At 42.8% G+C, this 15,191-nt stretch overlaps 2 protein-coding genes across 6 annotated transcripts in view; both read right to left on the reverse strand.

The window, feature by feature from the left end:
- The window catches only part of Supt16h (SPT16 homolog, facilitates chromatin remodeling subunit), a 36,865-nt gene extending 30,878 nt beyond the window's left edge, over positions 1-5,987 (reverse strand). The window contains exon 1 of the mRNA XM_010637830.3: positions 5,528-5,987. Coding sequence (XP_010636132.1) covers positions 5,528-5,593 — 66 coding nt within the window. The 5' untranslated portion in view covers positions 5,594-5,987. The remainder of the gene's footprint in view (positions 1-5,527) is intronic.
- Positions 5,988-6,763: 776 nt separating this feature from the next.
- Positions 6,764-15,191, reverse strand: part of Chd8 (chromodomain helicase DNA binding protein 8) — a 57,851-nt gene continuing 49,423 nt past the window's right edge. For all 5 annotated transcript variants that reach the window (XM_010637827.3, XM_010637824.3, XM_033765062.1 and 2 more), the window contains exons 28-38: positions 14,954-15,029; positions 14,363-14,417; positions 13,990-14,197; positions 13,403-13,611; positions 12,595-13,314; positions 12,231-12,382; positions 11,505-11,807; positions 10,557-10,670; positions 10,191-10,370; positions 9,733-9,849; positions 6,764-7,748 (exon numbers count right to left, since the gene is read on the reverse strand). In XM_010637827.3, coding sequence (XP_010636129.1) covers positions 7,179-7,748; positions 9,733-9,849; positions 10,191-10,370; positions 10,557-10,670; positions 11,505-11,807; positions 12,231-12,382; positions 12,595-13,314; positions 13,403-13,611; positions 13,990-14,197; positions 14,363-14,417; positions 14,954-15,029 — 2,704 coding nt within the window. In that variant the 3' untranslated portion in view covers positions 6,764-7,178. The remainder of the gene's footprint in view (positions 7,749-9,732; positions 9,850-10,190; positions 10,371-10,556; positions 10,671-11,504; positions 11,808-12,230; positions 12,383-12,594; positions 13,315-13,402; positions 13,612-13,989; positions 14,198-14,362; positions 14,418-14,953; positions 15,030-15,191) is intronic.

A 15,191-nucleotide genomic window follows, 5' to 3' on the forward strand; every position in this document is an offset into this window, starting at 1 on the left:
GAAAAATAAAGATAAACTAAATCAGATTTAATCCTTGAGGTCCAAAATTACTAAACAGGAATTCCAGGAAAAGAAACTACTGAGGAAATGGATGGAAAAAGTGATTAAAAAAAAAAAATACAAGCTCCTAGCACTGAAGGTTAAGTCTGAGATTATAAAGGGGCCCCTATTCTTAAGGTAAAGGGAGGAAGCAGGCACACATTCATACCAAGGCACAACACTGAAATTCAAAGATGTAAGGTGAGCGTTTTAAAAGTTTCAGTGAGCAGGTTATGTATACAAAAACCAGAATCTCATCTGCTTATTCAAAATACTGAAATCTTTAAGACTGACAAAGAGTGGCTTTAAAATTCTGAGCAGGAAATTATTTCAAACCCCAAATTTTGTATTTATTGCCCAGATTCGAAGTATCTGAAAGGCACATGTGTTACAAGCTTGGTCTCAGCTTAAGATGTTATTGCAAGAGGCACAACATTTAGGAGATGAAGTCTTGTTGGGGAAAGTTAGGTGGCTAGGAACTCCGTCATCCCTCACTTCCTGGGCACCAAGCTATAAGAGGGCACCAGCTTCCTATGCCGTGTACTTCTTACTTGCACATGCTGTCAAATCACAGGACCAAAAGCAATGGGGCTAAGTGACCATGGATTGGAACTTCAGAAAACCATGAGTCAAAATCAACTTTTCCTCCTTGTAAGATTTTAACTTCAGGCATTTTACGATGGTTATGAAAAGCTAACTAAAAGAACAAAACACCACTTTTCACTGAGAGAAAATGCTCTAGTAAAACAAAGAAAAAATAAAATAGATCTATAGTACAGGGGACCCACCACAGGAAAGTCCTAAGTTGCAACAGGCCTAGAGAACCACCTCAACAAAGAGCAGCATAATGGACAGGGTATAGGGCTTAGAAAAATAAACAGTGAATAAAATCTATAGTGTGGGAATTTTAGAATAAAAGATCTATAAGAAAGAATTAAGGCTAGAAAGATTTTTTTTTTTTAAAGGAGAAAAACTGAGTCAATCCTTAATGCAAGGAAAAGTTAAAGACTATAGAGTAAAGGAGTTTTCATAGAATGTGCAATGCCCTAAGTTTTATGCCTACCACAGGATAGGGGAAAAAAAAATCTGTAGAAAAAAGGAAAGGTAATCATTAATACTTCACCAAATAGTGAAAATATTTACATGAGAAAGCAATATAAATACAAATGACTTGACTAAAAATTGTGAGAAAATGAATATATGTGTGAGAAAGTATAATAAAATGTTAGTTGTATCATCTAGGGCAACAATGATGCCAAACCTTTTAGTGTTTTCAACAATACAAATAGCCTGCTATCATACACATGCCATAGGTTCACCACCACTGATCTAGGGGGTTAGCATAGAAGTGGTCATTGTAAAAGTCTTTCAATTTTCTGCTTGAAACTTCTTATAATAATGTGTCAAAAAATTTTAAAAGCACTAGAAGATAGGGCCAGGGATTTAGCTCAGTGTTTCTGTGGCCTGTCTCACAAGCACAAGGACCTGAGTTCGATCCCTGGAACAACAAAAAAAAAAGTACTAAAAGATAGAAGTTGGAATGACAGTGATGGTATAAAAAAATTAAACTAATTTACTCTAAGTTAATACATACTATTAACAAATCAAGAAATTGCAATATACAGATGTTACCTGCCTCAAATTTACAACAATCCTGCGTCAGCCTCCCAAGTTCTGGGATTAAGGCATGTGCCACCACACTGGGTAGAAATTTATTTATTGTCTTAAAGACTTTGTGTATGTATGACTTGGTTAGAATAACTTTTAGTCGGGCATGGGGGCACACACCTGCAATCCCAGCACTCAAGACGCTAAAGCAGGAGGATCACTGTGATTTCGAGATCAGCCTGGGCTACACAGTGAGTTCAAGGATGGTCTGAACTACATGTGCATTTACCTCCACATTTCTCTTTATTCAAAGACTACAGCATTGTTACAGTAACCTAAGATATATTAGCTAGCTAACTAATATAATATTTATTTTGTTATCCCACTCCAGATAGAGAAACCATTACAAAATGAGATGGAGCCGGGCACAGTGGCACATACCTATAGCCCTGCCTCCTGGGAAGGCTGAGGCAGAATGCCCTTTTGGGCCCAACAGTTGAAGGCCAATCTGAGCAAAATAATAAGACATCTCAAAATATCAGAACAAATTATATGAAACAAAATGAGATGGGTGGAGGTAATCCATTATGCCTTGCTGAAAGAATATGGGAATTGTCTGCATTTCAAAAAGTCTTTTAAGCTGCACAGTGGCACACGCCTGTAGTCCCAGCACTTGGAAGGCTGAGCTGAGGCAGGAGGACTGTTGTGAGTTTGAGGCCACCTGGGCTACATAGGGAGACCCTGTCTCAAAAATACAAACAACAACAAAAAAACCCAAACAAAAAGTCTGCCAGCTGGGCATGGTGGTGCATTACCTGTTTTTTGTTTTTTTGGTTTTTTCTGGCGGGGGGGGGGTACTGGGGATTGAACTCGGGACCTTGTGCTTGCAAAGTAGGCAGTAGAAGCACTGAGCTAAATCCCCAGCCGTGGTACTTATCTATAATGTTAGCACTCAGGAGGCAGAGGCAAGAGGATCGCAGCGAGTTCAAGGACAGGCTGGGTAATAACTGAGTTAAAAAACAGACTGAACCATACCATTTCAAAAAAAGAAACAAAACAAAAATATTCCTGAACCACAAAAGATAGTTGCCTAGCCTTAGAGAACCCAGAACAAGCAAGCAAGCTACCATAAAAACCAGCACAGGACCAGAAAGCAGCATTCAAGAGAAGTATGGATGCTGGTGCTTATTATTTTTCTTCACTGGCACACACTTTTTCTTTTTGGGGTCATGGCTACCAACCACTCTAAACCTCACAACTGCCAAAAGGTTGCATGAATGAATGTACTGGCAGAGAATTTCTTTTGAAAACAGCTGCTGTTCTGATGCTTTATGGAATTCTTTAAGATAAAAGGCAGAGATGAATGTAGTCAAGGACCATTCACAGTACAGTGTCCTAACAAGCAGTTCTCAAATGACTAACAGGTATGCCTGAACATTGTACCCCTCACCCGTTAAGGCAGCTGGAATCCCAGAATGATGAGTAACTTCTTGTTCCTCCAGTGAGTAGTACAAAATTATATTATATGGTTAGACATAATCACAACCATAACAGCCTAGACATTCGTGCATACGGAAGGATCCAGTAGAGCAGAAAGGGAAAAAGAAGGAATCCATGGCCCAATTGCATGACCCATCACTCCTGGTCTCTCTAAAGCAGACAGATGCTGCAAACCCTTTTTGCTCTTAACAACTCTAACTTCAAAAATAAGTAAAATTGGACTAGACTCAAATGCCCAGTAAGTATAAAATAGTAGCAAAGTCTAGTCACTGTAGGTCTCCCTGTTTGATTCCCTCCACTACCCAACTCCTCTATCTTATCCAAGCTCTTGCTACAGCCTAGCCCCTGCTTGTTTCATTTCAAACAGAGCCCATTTCTGATCTCTAAAATGACACTACTGTCAGCCCACCATGCCTGTAAGTTCATCATCTTGGATTGAAAATATCTGAAAAGAGATCATGTCTGTATTAAACATGCAAACATTTTTCCTTAGTGTTATTCCTAAACAATGTATTTACACAGCATCTCTGCCACATTAGGTATTATAAAGTAAATTAGAGATGATTTAAAGTAAAGGAGGGACATAGTTATCCGCAAATACTTCATCATTTTATACAGAGTACTTGAGCACCTGAAGATGTGGTATGTGCAAGGGAGAGGATATCTTAGAATCAATCCCCAAAGTACACCATCAAGAGACGACTGTATTTCATATACAAGGCTGAGGGCCAGGAATTTAGCTCAGTGGTGCCGCCCCCTGCCTCGCAAGCACAAGGTCCTGAGTTCAGTCCCTGGAACCACAAAACAAAAACAAAAAACCTGAAAAAAACAAAAAAATCAAATAGAAGGCTTAGTGTTTTAGAGATTCTCTTAAAGTATGATACTACAACTGTTTTTAAAACATAATGAAAATCATAATTAGGAAATAGCAAAATATTTTAACAGCCTTAAAATAATTTGATGAATTCTAAATCATTGGGACTAGAACATCAAAGTGTATGATCTCAGGGTTAATGGATAGAACATTTGATCATTACCAAAATCACTAGGAAACAGGAAAGTTTTCTTACATAGCTAATCAAGTATAAATATATGACACTGAGTAGGTTGTAAAATCACTTGGTAGAGATTAAGCAATAAAAATTTTAAAACAAGCCAGGCATGGGAGCGCAAGGCTGTAATCCCAGCACTTAGGAGACTGAGGCAGGAAGGTGCAGTGAGTTCAAGGCCAGCTTGGGCACATAATGAGTTCAAGGCCAGCCTGGAATACACAGTGAAAGCCTGTCTCAAAAACAAAACGAACAAAACTCAAAACAAGATTTCAACATTCATCTAGCATGTTCTTTTGCTTTTAATAAAATGCAACAGAAAATCCCTTTTATTTTCAATTAGCTAATGCATTTAGCCTCAAAAGATGCAACATGCACAAACATCTTTCCTATGAATGGCAGAGAAATAACCAATTTTTATAGCTTGTCTTCAGCAGAGTATCAATTTACAATGCTGAAATCTGAGTTGATTATTTTTGTCAGGGCGTTTCTGGCTTCTAAAAGTCTTCCCTCGATGACTTGGGTTAGACAGCTCAAACTGCACCAAAGAATGCAATCAGATGTTTGTTCAGTAAATAAATTACTATCATAAAAATGTCTTAACTATGTACGTTTTTAAAAACAACGTAAGTACCCAATTTTGAAAAGACTCAAACAGCCACAGCTCATTTTCTGAACACGTGCCCCTGATACTCTACCGACGGAGCAAACAAGGTTTCAGGCATTTAAGAATTTGAATGCCAGCATGTTTTCAGCGTTTAGTCTGTTACCAACGACAAGGCCTGGAACATGAAGCGATTGCGCGTGAGCATTATTTTTCTTAACTCCAGCAAAACCCTCGCACACGATAAACGCTAGAGGCTCGATCCACATCCTGTCTGCCCCCCTGCATCCCTATTAGAAGATCGTTGTAATTCTGGCGGGACCTGGCGAGGAATATTGTGGTTCTGGAGGTACAAAGCGAGTGCGTGGGTGCGTGTGAAAACCACAGGAGGGGCAGCAAGACGAAACCACCGAAGAGAGAGGGAAAGATGCTGCCTCTGGTAGGGCGGGAAGAGACTGTCGGGGGTGGTTGTAATGCACGACCGGGCCGGCACGCGGGGAAGATGGTGGTGGCCGCAGGGCAGAGCAAATGCGGGGGGTACCTTCTTAAGGGGCAGAACTCGCAGCCGCCTGAGGTGAATGATTCGGGGGCAACAAAAAGAGCGCCACACGGAACCCGAGACTTCCCGACCAAAAGGTGGGGAAAAAAAAAAGGGCGCCGAGAAATAGGGTTATTATGGGATGGCTAAGGGGGGGCTCCCTGGGGAAAATTAAGGGCTCTTCCTTACCCGCCAATTGCTGTACAGTCTTTTAACTCGCCGATAATAAGCGTCTTTGTCCAGAGTCACAGCCATAGCCCCGGACACCGCTTCTCCTCGGGTTCCGAGAATCACGCGAGGTCCCAGCTCCGCCACCCGCTCTCGGCCCCGGAATCCCGCACTCTCTCAGTGACCCGGAAGTATCGACCTCAAAGATACCCTTTCCGCTTCCGGGTCCCGATAGTGGTTGAATTAAAAAAAAAAAAAAAAATCTCTCCGTAGGGGGAGGGGGACGCAGAGAGAGACAAACAGTAGGAAAAATCAACAGAATGTGCTACCCAGAGTCGATTTTCGCGGGTTTTTCAACTTCGCCACTGCCGCATGCGAGGCGACGTCATCACGTGACGTTCTGCCCCCGCCCTAACTCCCAGCCCCTCCGCGGGTCCTACGGAGCCAACATTGCCCCGGCTGCAGCCGCCCGGCCTCGCGAAGGTGGGAGGCCAGACTTGCCAGCACCCCCGCCCTACTTGGGCGGCCCCAGCGAGCGATGGCCCCACCCACCGGAAAGGAAGGGCGAGCCGAAAGAGCGGGATCGGGCGTGGGCGAAGAGTGGACTACAGCCGAGCTGGATCCTCGCCCCTCCTCGACAAAATGGGCCGCAACCCTGTACTGCTTCAAGGCTGGACGGATCCTCGGTGCTGGGCCAAGTAAATGCTCCAGGCCAACACAGAGATCCATCTAAGAAAACAGTCTAACCTCCCGATAAATTATGACGAAGACTAGAAGAGACTTGGCCAGAAAAGAAATTAAAATGCCTCGGCGTCAGTCTGAGCGGTGGAATAGTAAGAGGGTTGGAGGAAACATGGCTGGAGGGGCTCCAGAAGCCCTTAGTTCCTTCCCCAGGCCCACGTTGTGAGAGCATTTTGTGAAGTCTCACCATTCTGTGGCTTTCCCAAAAGTACCATTATTTCAGTTAATTTAAAAAATATATATGGTTCTTGAGATTCCTCCTCGTCTTACAAGAACTTGGAATTCAATGTGTTGAACTTTTATCTACTGTTCACGTTGAATCATTCCCTTGGCTTTAGCAAACTGGCCAGTCGATATTTATATACACCTTTTGGATCAATACAAATGACTTCTCTATCCAAGGTAACGGAACAGTACTGAACCTTAGGAAAGTGGTTTTGAAACTATCCACCGTGCTAAAAATGAATATACTATTGGGTTTTAGCAAATATAGGACAAGGGAAGAGTGGAAAAGGATTAACTTAAATTTATTAATGCCAAGGGGAAGGAAGGGAACAGTTCCTGACCCTCCAGCTGTGTCCACAGTTCAGCCAGGAACAGGCTCGCCAGAGGCCAGGGCCAGCGCTACATAGTCTGTGGTTAATGGAGGTGTCTAGCAGGGGTGAGCGCACCGGCTGCTCTATTCTCCTTTCATTCCCCAGAAATGAGGAAGTGGTTGTGTATTATTTTAGGAGTTCCCCTGCCCACCCAATCCTCTCAAAATTGGGAGCAATCAGGTACAAGGTTGTTTTTTTTTTTTCTTTTCCTTTTCACCTCCTGGAGTCCTGGGTTTCCCCACATCTCCCCTGCCCCTCCCACTTTTCCATAGTTCAAGGGCCAGAGTAAATGAAAATACAGCAGCCACCCAAGCAATGGGGACCATGCTGGGGCTTCAGTCATCAGCATCTTCACTGGAGTCTGAGTTGGCTGGCATCATAGGATCATCAATAAGTGAGAAGTCCCTTTCTGAGCTATCATAGCCCTGAGATAAATCATCATCATCATCTTCATCCTCATCATCATCTTCATCCTCAGGTTGCAGAGGTGGCAACCGCAAGGCAGTACCAGAGGTGGTAGTCGCTGGTGAAGAGGGGTAGCCAGTGGCTCGCAAGCCTGGATGGTGGTGATGGTGATGGGGATGGTGGGGGTGGGGGTGGGGGTGGTGATGAAGCATGGTGCTGGAGTCTACATGAGGGGATGATGCTGCACCACCCATCACAAATGGCATAAAAGGCAAAGATGCAGAAGTGGCACTGCTGTGACCCAGAGATGACACAGACTGGAGACCACTACTGCTGTGCTGGAAGGTGTTATGCAGAGACATCGGGCCAGTGCCTCCACCCTGCATCAGGGCCATCATCTTAGAAAGGTCTGGTCGTGTCCTACGGGCTCGCTTCTTGCTGCTCTCTGGTGTAACAGGCCCTGGCAAAACCCGGTTGAACACAGTTTCAGCATGATGACCCTGTGAGGAGGGAAAAGAAGACAGTAAAAAGAAGTAAAGCCAACAGAGTGGTAGTTTACAAAGGTGCTTTTTATTCCCCTACTGGGGACCGAACCTAAGACCTCACCTATGCTAGGTAAGTCCTCTAGTGCTGAGCTACTTCCCAGTCCCCACCTTCCCCATTTTATTTGACAAGGTCTCACTACAGGATCTGGTCTCTAACTTGTAACTCTCCTACCTCAGCTTTCCATGTAGAGGAGATTCACCACACCTAGATCTTAAAAATGCTTTTTCACTGAGTTTGTCTTAGGAGAAGCAATGTAAGTATAGTCAGACTAGGCTTGATTGGTAGTTAACAGAGAGAAGGAGAGGAAATGCTAGCTGGTGGGAAGCATTCTGCTAACTGAAACTAAAATCAAGGATTTGATACTGATAATCATGTGAAACAGGAGTTTCTGCTTTTCCCTCCATGACTACATTGTTCCTTTATTCCAATCAATCATTTAAGAAATACTTACCTTTGCTAATAAGGGATCTGGGTAAGACAGGGAATAAAACATGCACAGAAAAAAACTCACTTGAGGTCATTCACATGATTTTACCATGTGAAAAGAAGCACACCTATATTCACTTTTGCAAAATTATCTTCTATTATTATATCAGAGGAGAGTCAGTTAAGACTTCTGGATGTTTAAAATACCAACAAGATTGCAGGTCCACCTCATGAAATTTAGTACAATATTTTTTCCACAATGACTGAAAATTTACCTATCTGCTGAATTTTATAAATGCTTTCCTCTAGATGTTCTGAATAAATTCAGTGAGGTTGGAAGTTACTACTTTTAGTGCTTCTACTTTACTGTTAGCCTGTGTACAATACTGGTAGAAATGGCATAAAATTCACATCGATGGAGAGGCCAGGTGTGGTGGCCCATGCCTGTAATCCCAGCACTCAGGAAGCTGAGGGAGGAAGAATGCTTTGAGTTCGAGGCAATCACAGGCTACACAGTTCAAGGCCAGCTTCAACTACATTGCAAGACCCTGCCTCAAAAAACCAAACTAACTAAATAAATTTTTAAGAAGAAAAAAATTCACACAATTGGTACAGTACTTATGTTTCTGGATGTTACTTCAAACCTAAGACTTAACACCTGACATGAGTACGTACCCTTTTGACATGGAAAAAACAAACATTTAATACTATATTCTTACAGACTTTTTAAAGTATAGTAACTCTTATGAGTCCCAGAAGTATTGTAGTTAAATTCACGGTCAATTCTGCTTTAACCATTTTGTGCTGGGCAAGACGACACACAATTCTAGACCCATCTACTCAGGAGGCTGAGGCAGGTACATGATAACTCAACCCCAGGACTTTAGGGCCAGCCAGGACAAAACAGAAAAGACCTTGTCATTCATACTCCTTTTAAACTTCTTGTGACAAGATTTCACTAAATTGCCTGGGCTGGCCTCAAACCTGCAATCCTCCTGCCTCAGCCTATGGAAGTAGCTAGGATTATAGGCATGCACTACCACACCCAGTTTTAGAATTATAAAATCTATGAGATTATCTAGCTGGGGGTATAACTCAGTGATGGATCACTTGCCTGACATGCTTGAGGCCCTGGATTTAGTCTAGAACATTGAAACAAAAGTTTACTCCAAGTTTGAAGTTGTGAAAACGAGGTTAAGGGATCTGCCAAAAATCTGAGTTATTTAGAAGAGCAGGACAAGCCCTGAAGGTTCTTTCTACCACAGCTCACTAATTCTTATATTTTCATATGCTTAAAGTGCTAAAGATAAGGTTTTAGGAATTTAGATTCTTCTAGAAATGAAGGTACCACAGGACTGCAAGAATACCAAGGAAAATACTCTGGCTACCTTGTTGGTGAACTAAAGTTAATTTTACTCAGAAATATACACTGGATAAAAGATAAACATTAGTCACAATCACCCTTAAAAAAATTCTGGCAGCCAGTGTGAGAAGAAGTGTTTTGAGTCTCACCTTTTTCCCATTTCTAGAGTTAGCTGTCTGTACTGGTTCCATTCCCAAACAGTTCATTTCCGCTTTATTATTTTTTTTACATCTCTGCCACTTCTGTTTTCTGCGTTCCTCCATGTACTGCAATAGAAATGTATCAGTTACCCTAGAGGCAAGAGAAATCTCTGAAGTAATTATTAAGGTACTTAAAAAAAAAAAAAAAAAAAAAATTAGATCTGGTGGGAAATTGCCAAGTGGATTTCTCCCCCAAACTAGTGAATATCTGCCTAGCATTTAGTTTAAGTGTTTAATAATATTTTATTTTGATTGTCACAATGCTGTGAGGTATGTAAGACAGGGTATTATTACCCTTGCCTTGCACATGCAGAAACAATGTTAGATATGGCATGCTTTCTCCCTCTCACATATCTTAAATACAGTAAGAGTGACTTTAAATCCAGCTGGATGGAACTGCCACTCACCGCTAGAAATCGGGGATCAACAGCAAACTCTGGATGACCCTGTAACCACATCTCCAGCTCAGCCCGGCGAGGGGCATCCTCACCCACCAGCAAAGTACCATCCACCTTATTGATGACAGGGATCCGGGTCTCCAGGTCCACATCAAGGTGATTAGGCTCTTCCATGCACTCCACCTCCAGCTGCAAACCCAGAATCCACCCCCATGAGCACATACACTTCTCTGGGGTGGAAGGGAGGGGGAGCAGAGCCAGTGGTAATTATAACTACATTTTCTTTCAGTCCCTTAGTCCCAACCACCTTCATCAATTACTGGGAATAAAAGATCTTATCTAATCATGAGGTTAAAGGCTTTATCTACTACTTACCTCTACTAGCTTTTTTCTGTTCCCTTTCTTCTTATGAAACAGTGGGTGTCCATCTCCCATTACTCCATTAGCCATCAATTTGTGCTTCTGGAATGTTAACTTCAATCCTTCCTCCTAGAAAGACACCCCCCCACCCAGTACATCATATAGCACGTTTTTTTTTTTTTACTTTTTATTTTTTTGGTACTGGGGATTGAACTCCGGACCTTGCACATGCAAGGTAGGCAGGCAGCAGAACCACTGAGCTAAATCCCTTGCCCCACATGTTTTTAAAAGTAAAGATCAGGGCCGGGGATTTAGCTCAGTGGTTCTGGTGGTACAAAAAAAAAAAAAGTAAAGATTAAGCTTGGGGGATTTGGGCCAAAGATCATCCTCTGGCTCAGTGATGTGAAAAGGAAGGCCATCTAACTAAACGTAGAGATCAGATTTATAATGACACTTTTTTCCTTTAAAAGATTTAATTTCAGCCAGATGTGGTGACACACAACTGTAATCCTAGTACTCAAGAGGCTGAGGTGCAAGGATTGCCACATGTATGAGGCAACGTGGACTACATATTGAGTTCAAGGCCAGCCTAAACTACATAGTGAGACCTTGTCTCAAAAAAGAAAAAAAAAATTACTTTAAGAAGGCTCACCATTATTCTGATGTCATTTGAATGGCTTTCCAAAACCTGATTTCATTTTAAAAACAGGATCTGATTTAGAATCTGGCCTCCTAAGCCTTCCTAAAAGTAATCTTCATTAAAAAAAAAATAACCATTTCTTTTAATCTAGTAACCAGGAGATCCTTTCCTTTACCCTCAATGACTTTTCCTATACGAGGGAGTTTTTTCCTCCTCTAACTTTTAAAATTAGCTAATGAAATGTGTCTAGTATCCTATTAGTAAAACTAATTAAAAGGCTACAGCCTCCTTCTCCACTTGCTAATCCTCAGTGCCGAGCTTACATCTTTGATTTGAACCGTGAACTCCTTTTCATCCATGCCTCGGTGAAGTTTGGTGAACTGGGCTGCTGCTGTGCTCACAGCGGATGCTTCTTCCTCTGCCAGGGAAGCTGCACTGCTGCTCCGTGGTGTAGGGACTGGAGAGTCACCGTACTCTCCTGGAGTTAATGAAGGACTGTCTAGTAAGTGGTTGCCTGGCCCCAAAATTCCTCCTGTTACCATTTCCTGGGTCCTGCGGCTAGAAGGCCATTTCCCTGAGAGTATAGCCTGGCAGACGAGGTCAATACGGCTTATCAGGACACGATCCTGGGTGGGGGAAAAAGATAGGATTTAAGAGTCTGAATACTATGTAACAATAGTACTGTCATTACCATGATAGTAAAAATCATAAGGCAGAAAGGAGAGCAGGAAGCCTATGAGTCCCCGTAGCAACTTGAAAGAGATTCATGCAAAAAAAATGTAGCACTCATTGGGCATGGTGGCAAATACCTGTAATCTCAGCACTTGGGAGACTGAGGCAGGAGGATTGCTAAGAGTTTAATGATAGCTTGGGCTACATAGTGAGTTCAAGACTAGCCTGAACTACACAGCAAGACCCTGTTACCAAACAAACAAAAATAGCACTAAACATAGCAAAAATTTAAAACTCCTAACCATTGTTCTTTCTTCCCCTCATACAATGTTACATTCTATTTCTGAACTCCATATATTGAGGAATGATGCTGTTACCTTGGGCCATTCAGAGGCTCTTTGTCTTTCCTGCAGCATCAGAAGCTCAGGGGTCATTTGTTCTCCATCTTCATTTGGGAATCCGTCTTGGGACACAGAGAGGGATAGGAGACTCTCTTCATCATAGAGCTTTGGGCGGGATCGGTCAGCAGCTAGAGATCACATAGAATATGTGAGCAAAGATGGTAAAATAATGTTAAGTGGAAAGTGTTATGAGGACTATGAATAAAGGCCCACAGAATAACATACCTCGACATTTTATCAAACCAAAATTAGGATTTCTTAAGAGGATGCATTTAGAAAGAAAGGAACGAGCAGAAAGGGTAATAGGGGAGAGGTCCAACAGCCTGTTGCATGCACTCACTTAGCTTCTCTTCCTTCTCGTCCTCACTCTCATCAGTGCTGGAGCTGGAGCTGGATGAGGATGAGGAAGAAGAGGATGATGGCGACAGTTTGCTCAAGTCCAGCTCAGAGTCTGAATCATCCTCGTCCTCCAGTTTGACTGGCGGAACACTTCGGGACACCAGAGGGGCAGTATCACAGGGGGCTATTCGCATCTCATAGTCTTGTGGGGTTGGTCGGCTCCTGGCTACCATCTCATGCTCTAGCTTTAAAGTCAGACTCTCCAGACTGGGGACCTGGGCAGCTGTCTCCTCAGGTGACTTTTCAACAGGAGCATCTGGGCGCAGGGGCAGTGGTGAGGCAGTGCGTGAGGTGAACTGCTGGTGTAGCAGTGGAGTGGAGCAGCGTGACAAAGATGTAGCTGGTGCTCCTGCCTGATGGTTCTGCATATAATTCATACGGGCAGCCAGAAAAGAGAAGTCTGGGTCCTGCATGATGTTGCAGTCTGTTTGGCTCACCCCATGGCGGGCTGCCCCTCGAAGAAGCTCCCCATCATGACGAACAGGCTCCCACCATTTGGGCAATTCTGGACCGGGAGGCTGACACAATGCCAGCCGGTCTTCCAAAAGGGGGTGGCATAAAACTTGTTCCCGTAAGCGCCGAAGCAATTCGATACGGTAGAGAGTCCATGAGGCCCTTTCCTCAGTGATGGGCTCAATGAATAGATTAGGGTCTGGCGGTTCTACAAGAGACAGTGGTGCAAAGAGAAATGAACCAAGAGTCGGTGTGCTGCCACTCACCTCCACTCACCCTGGACTCTCCCATCTCACCATCTCCAGCAGCTGGGGGGAGGCGGCACACTTGACGACACATGGCCACAAAGCCATGGAAGTACTTGGTAAGGCTTTCATCAGTTTTTTTGTCTAGTCGAGCAAAAGAGCGGAAGCGATCCCAATGGAACTGCATACTGTCGGGATCATATTCCACACCAAAGGTGGACACTATTCTATAGAAATCAGTCTGCTCACGCCTTGTCCATCTACAGTGGGAAGAGGAGTAACAATAGCAATCAGAAAATCGCAGGAAATTTGGTTTCTTATGATGGTTTAGAATACCTGAAAAAAAACCCTAACTGAATCTAGGAAAAAAAATCAAAACATGACAAAGCCCAGAAAAGGCTGTGAGAAAATTCATATAAGAATTACCAAGCAAAGAAGGGAAAAAGAGGCAGACAAATAACTCGATCATGATTACTGCATACTTTTTAAGCCCTCTCAGAGGTCTTATAAGTCAAGGACAAACATGATCTCTATTAGGAATTCCAAATAAATTTTTCCTAAAATGCTTTTTAGTAAAAAAAAATCTCTTAGTCACAGACAAACTTACAGTATATCCCAAATCCCCTGCTATATTTTACCGTTGTTGTTTCTCCCGCCGTGCAATTTCTTTTAGTTTGAAAGCTGCCTCACATCGCCGCCGCCGCCGGTCCCCACGCTCCGCAGCCTCCATCTTCATTTGTTCTCTCTTGTAGCTGCGCTGATAGGCTGTTACCAGGCGCCGAAGCCTAGCAGTGAGGGCAGAGCCTGGAGGCCAGAATAGATGCCCTGGCTGTTGAGTTACCTGGGCTGTGGGAAACAAAGTAGAATGAATAGGAAGATACACAAAGGACAGTAGAGGTAATACTTGTATATCAACCTACTCACAGGCAAAGCTCTTAGAAATCCCAGAACAAAATTTAGTAATTCCCTCCTCCACCCCACACAAAGTGTACTAGTTGGCCTGAACTTTACCTTCATCTCCATCAATCACTGAGATCTCCTCATCCATCATCATCAAGGGATCGCCCTAGAGAAGGAGATCCACCCCACCGGATGGAGGGGAGGGAAAGGGGGAAGTTTGCACTCTGATAAGAACCCTCACAACAATTTGGAAGCAACCAACTAAAAGAAGAGTAAGAAAGAATCCAAAAGACCAGTTCTTACTAGTGGCCCAAAGACAATGGGAGTTAGTCATTTACTTTATTTATATATTTTTTGATACAGGTTTTTTCCTATATAGTCCAGGGTAACCCTGAACTCAAGGTGATCCTCCTGCCTCAGCTTCCCAAGTGCTGGGATTATAGGCATGCGCCACCATGCCTTGCTGGGACATAGGAATTTATTAGTCAGATAATATCCTTTAATAGCCAGTGTGGGTCCCACTTCCTCTACAAAGCCACCCTGATCTCCCCTAGCTAACATTAAAACCCTTTCCATTAATACTTTATAGACTATAATGACATTTTATTATTATAAATTAATCAATATGCTTCACAATTCAGAAAATGGAAGAAAACAAACTTACTAATAGAGACAAGCTAGACTCAAGGGAGACTCCTTTACCTCATCATCTTGGTCCTTTGGGGGACCCTGGAGTGGTTTATATTCAGGATCTTCACAATCCTTATCAAAATCAACCCTAAAATAATCCAAGGCAAAAGAATGTTAATAATAATAACCAAGCTGTGGATCAATTAATACAGCATTCAACAGAGTAAATAAACCAGGAGCGACTAACAAAGTGCCATTTGTAATTGCTTCAGTTTGAAATAAATCACTACTTTTTTTTTTTTTTTTTTTA

This window comes from Fukomys damarensis, unplaced genomic scaffold (assembly GCF_012274545.1).
Source record: "Fukomys damarensis isolate Sample0158 unplaced genomic scaffold, DMR_v1.0_HiC HiC_scaffold_17, whole genome shotgun sequence".
NCBI lineage: Eukaryota > Metazoa > Chordata > Mammalia > Rodentia > Bathyergidae > Fukomys > Fukomys damarensis.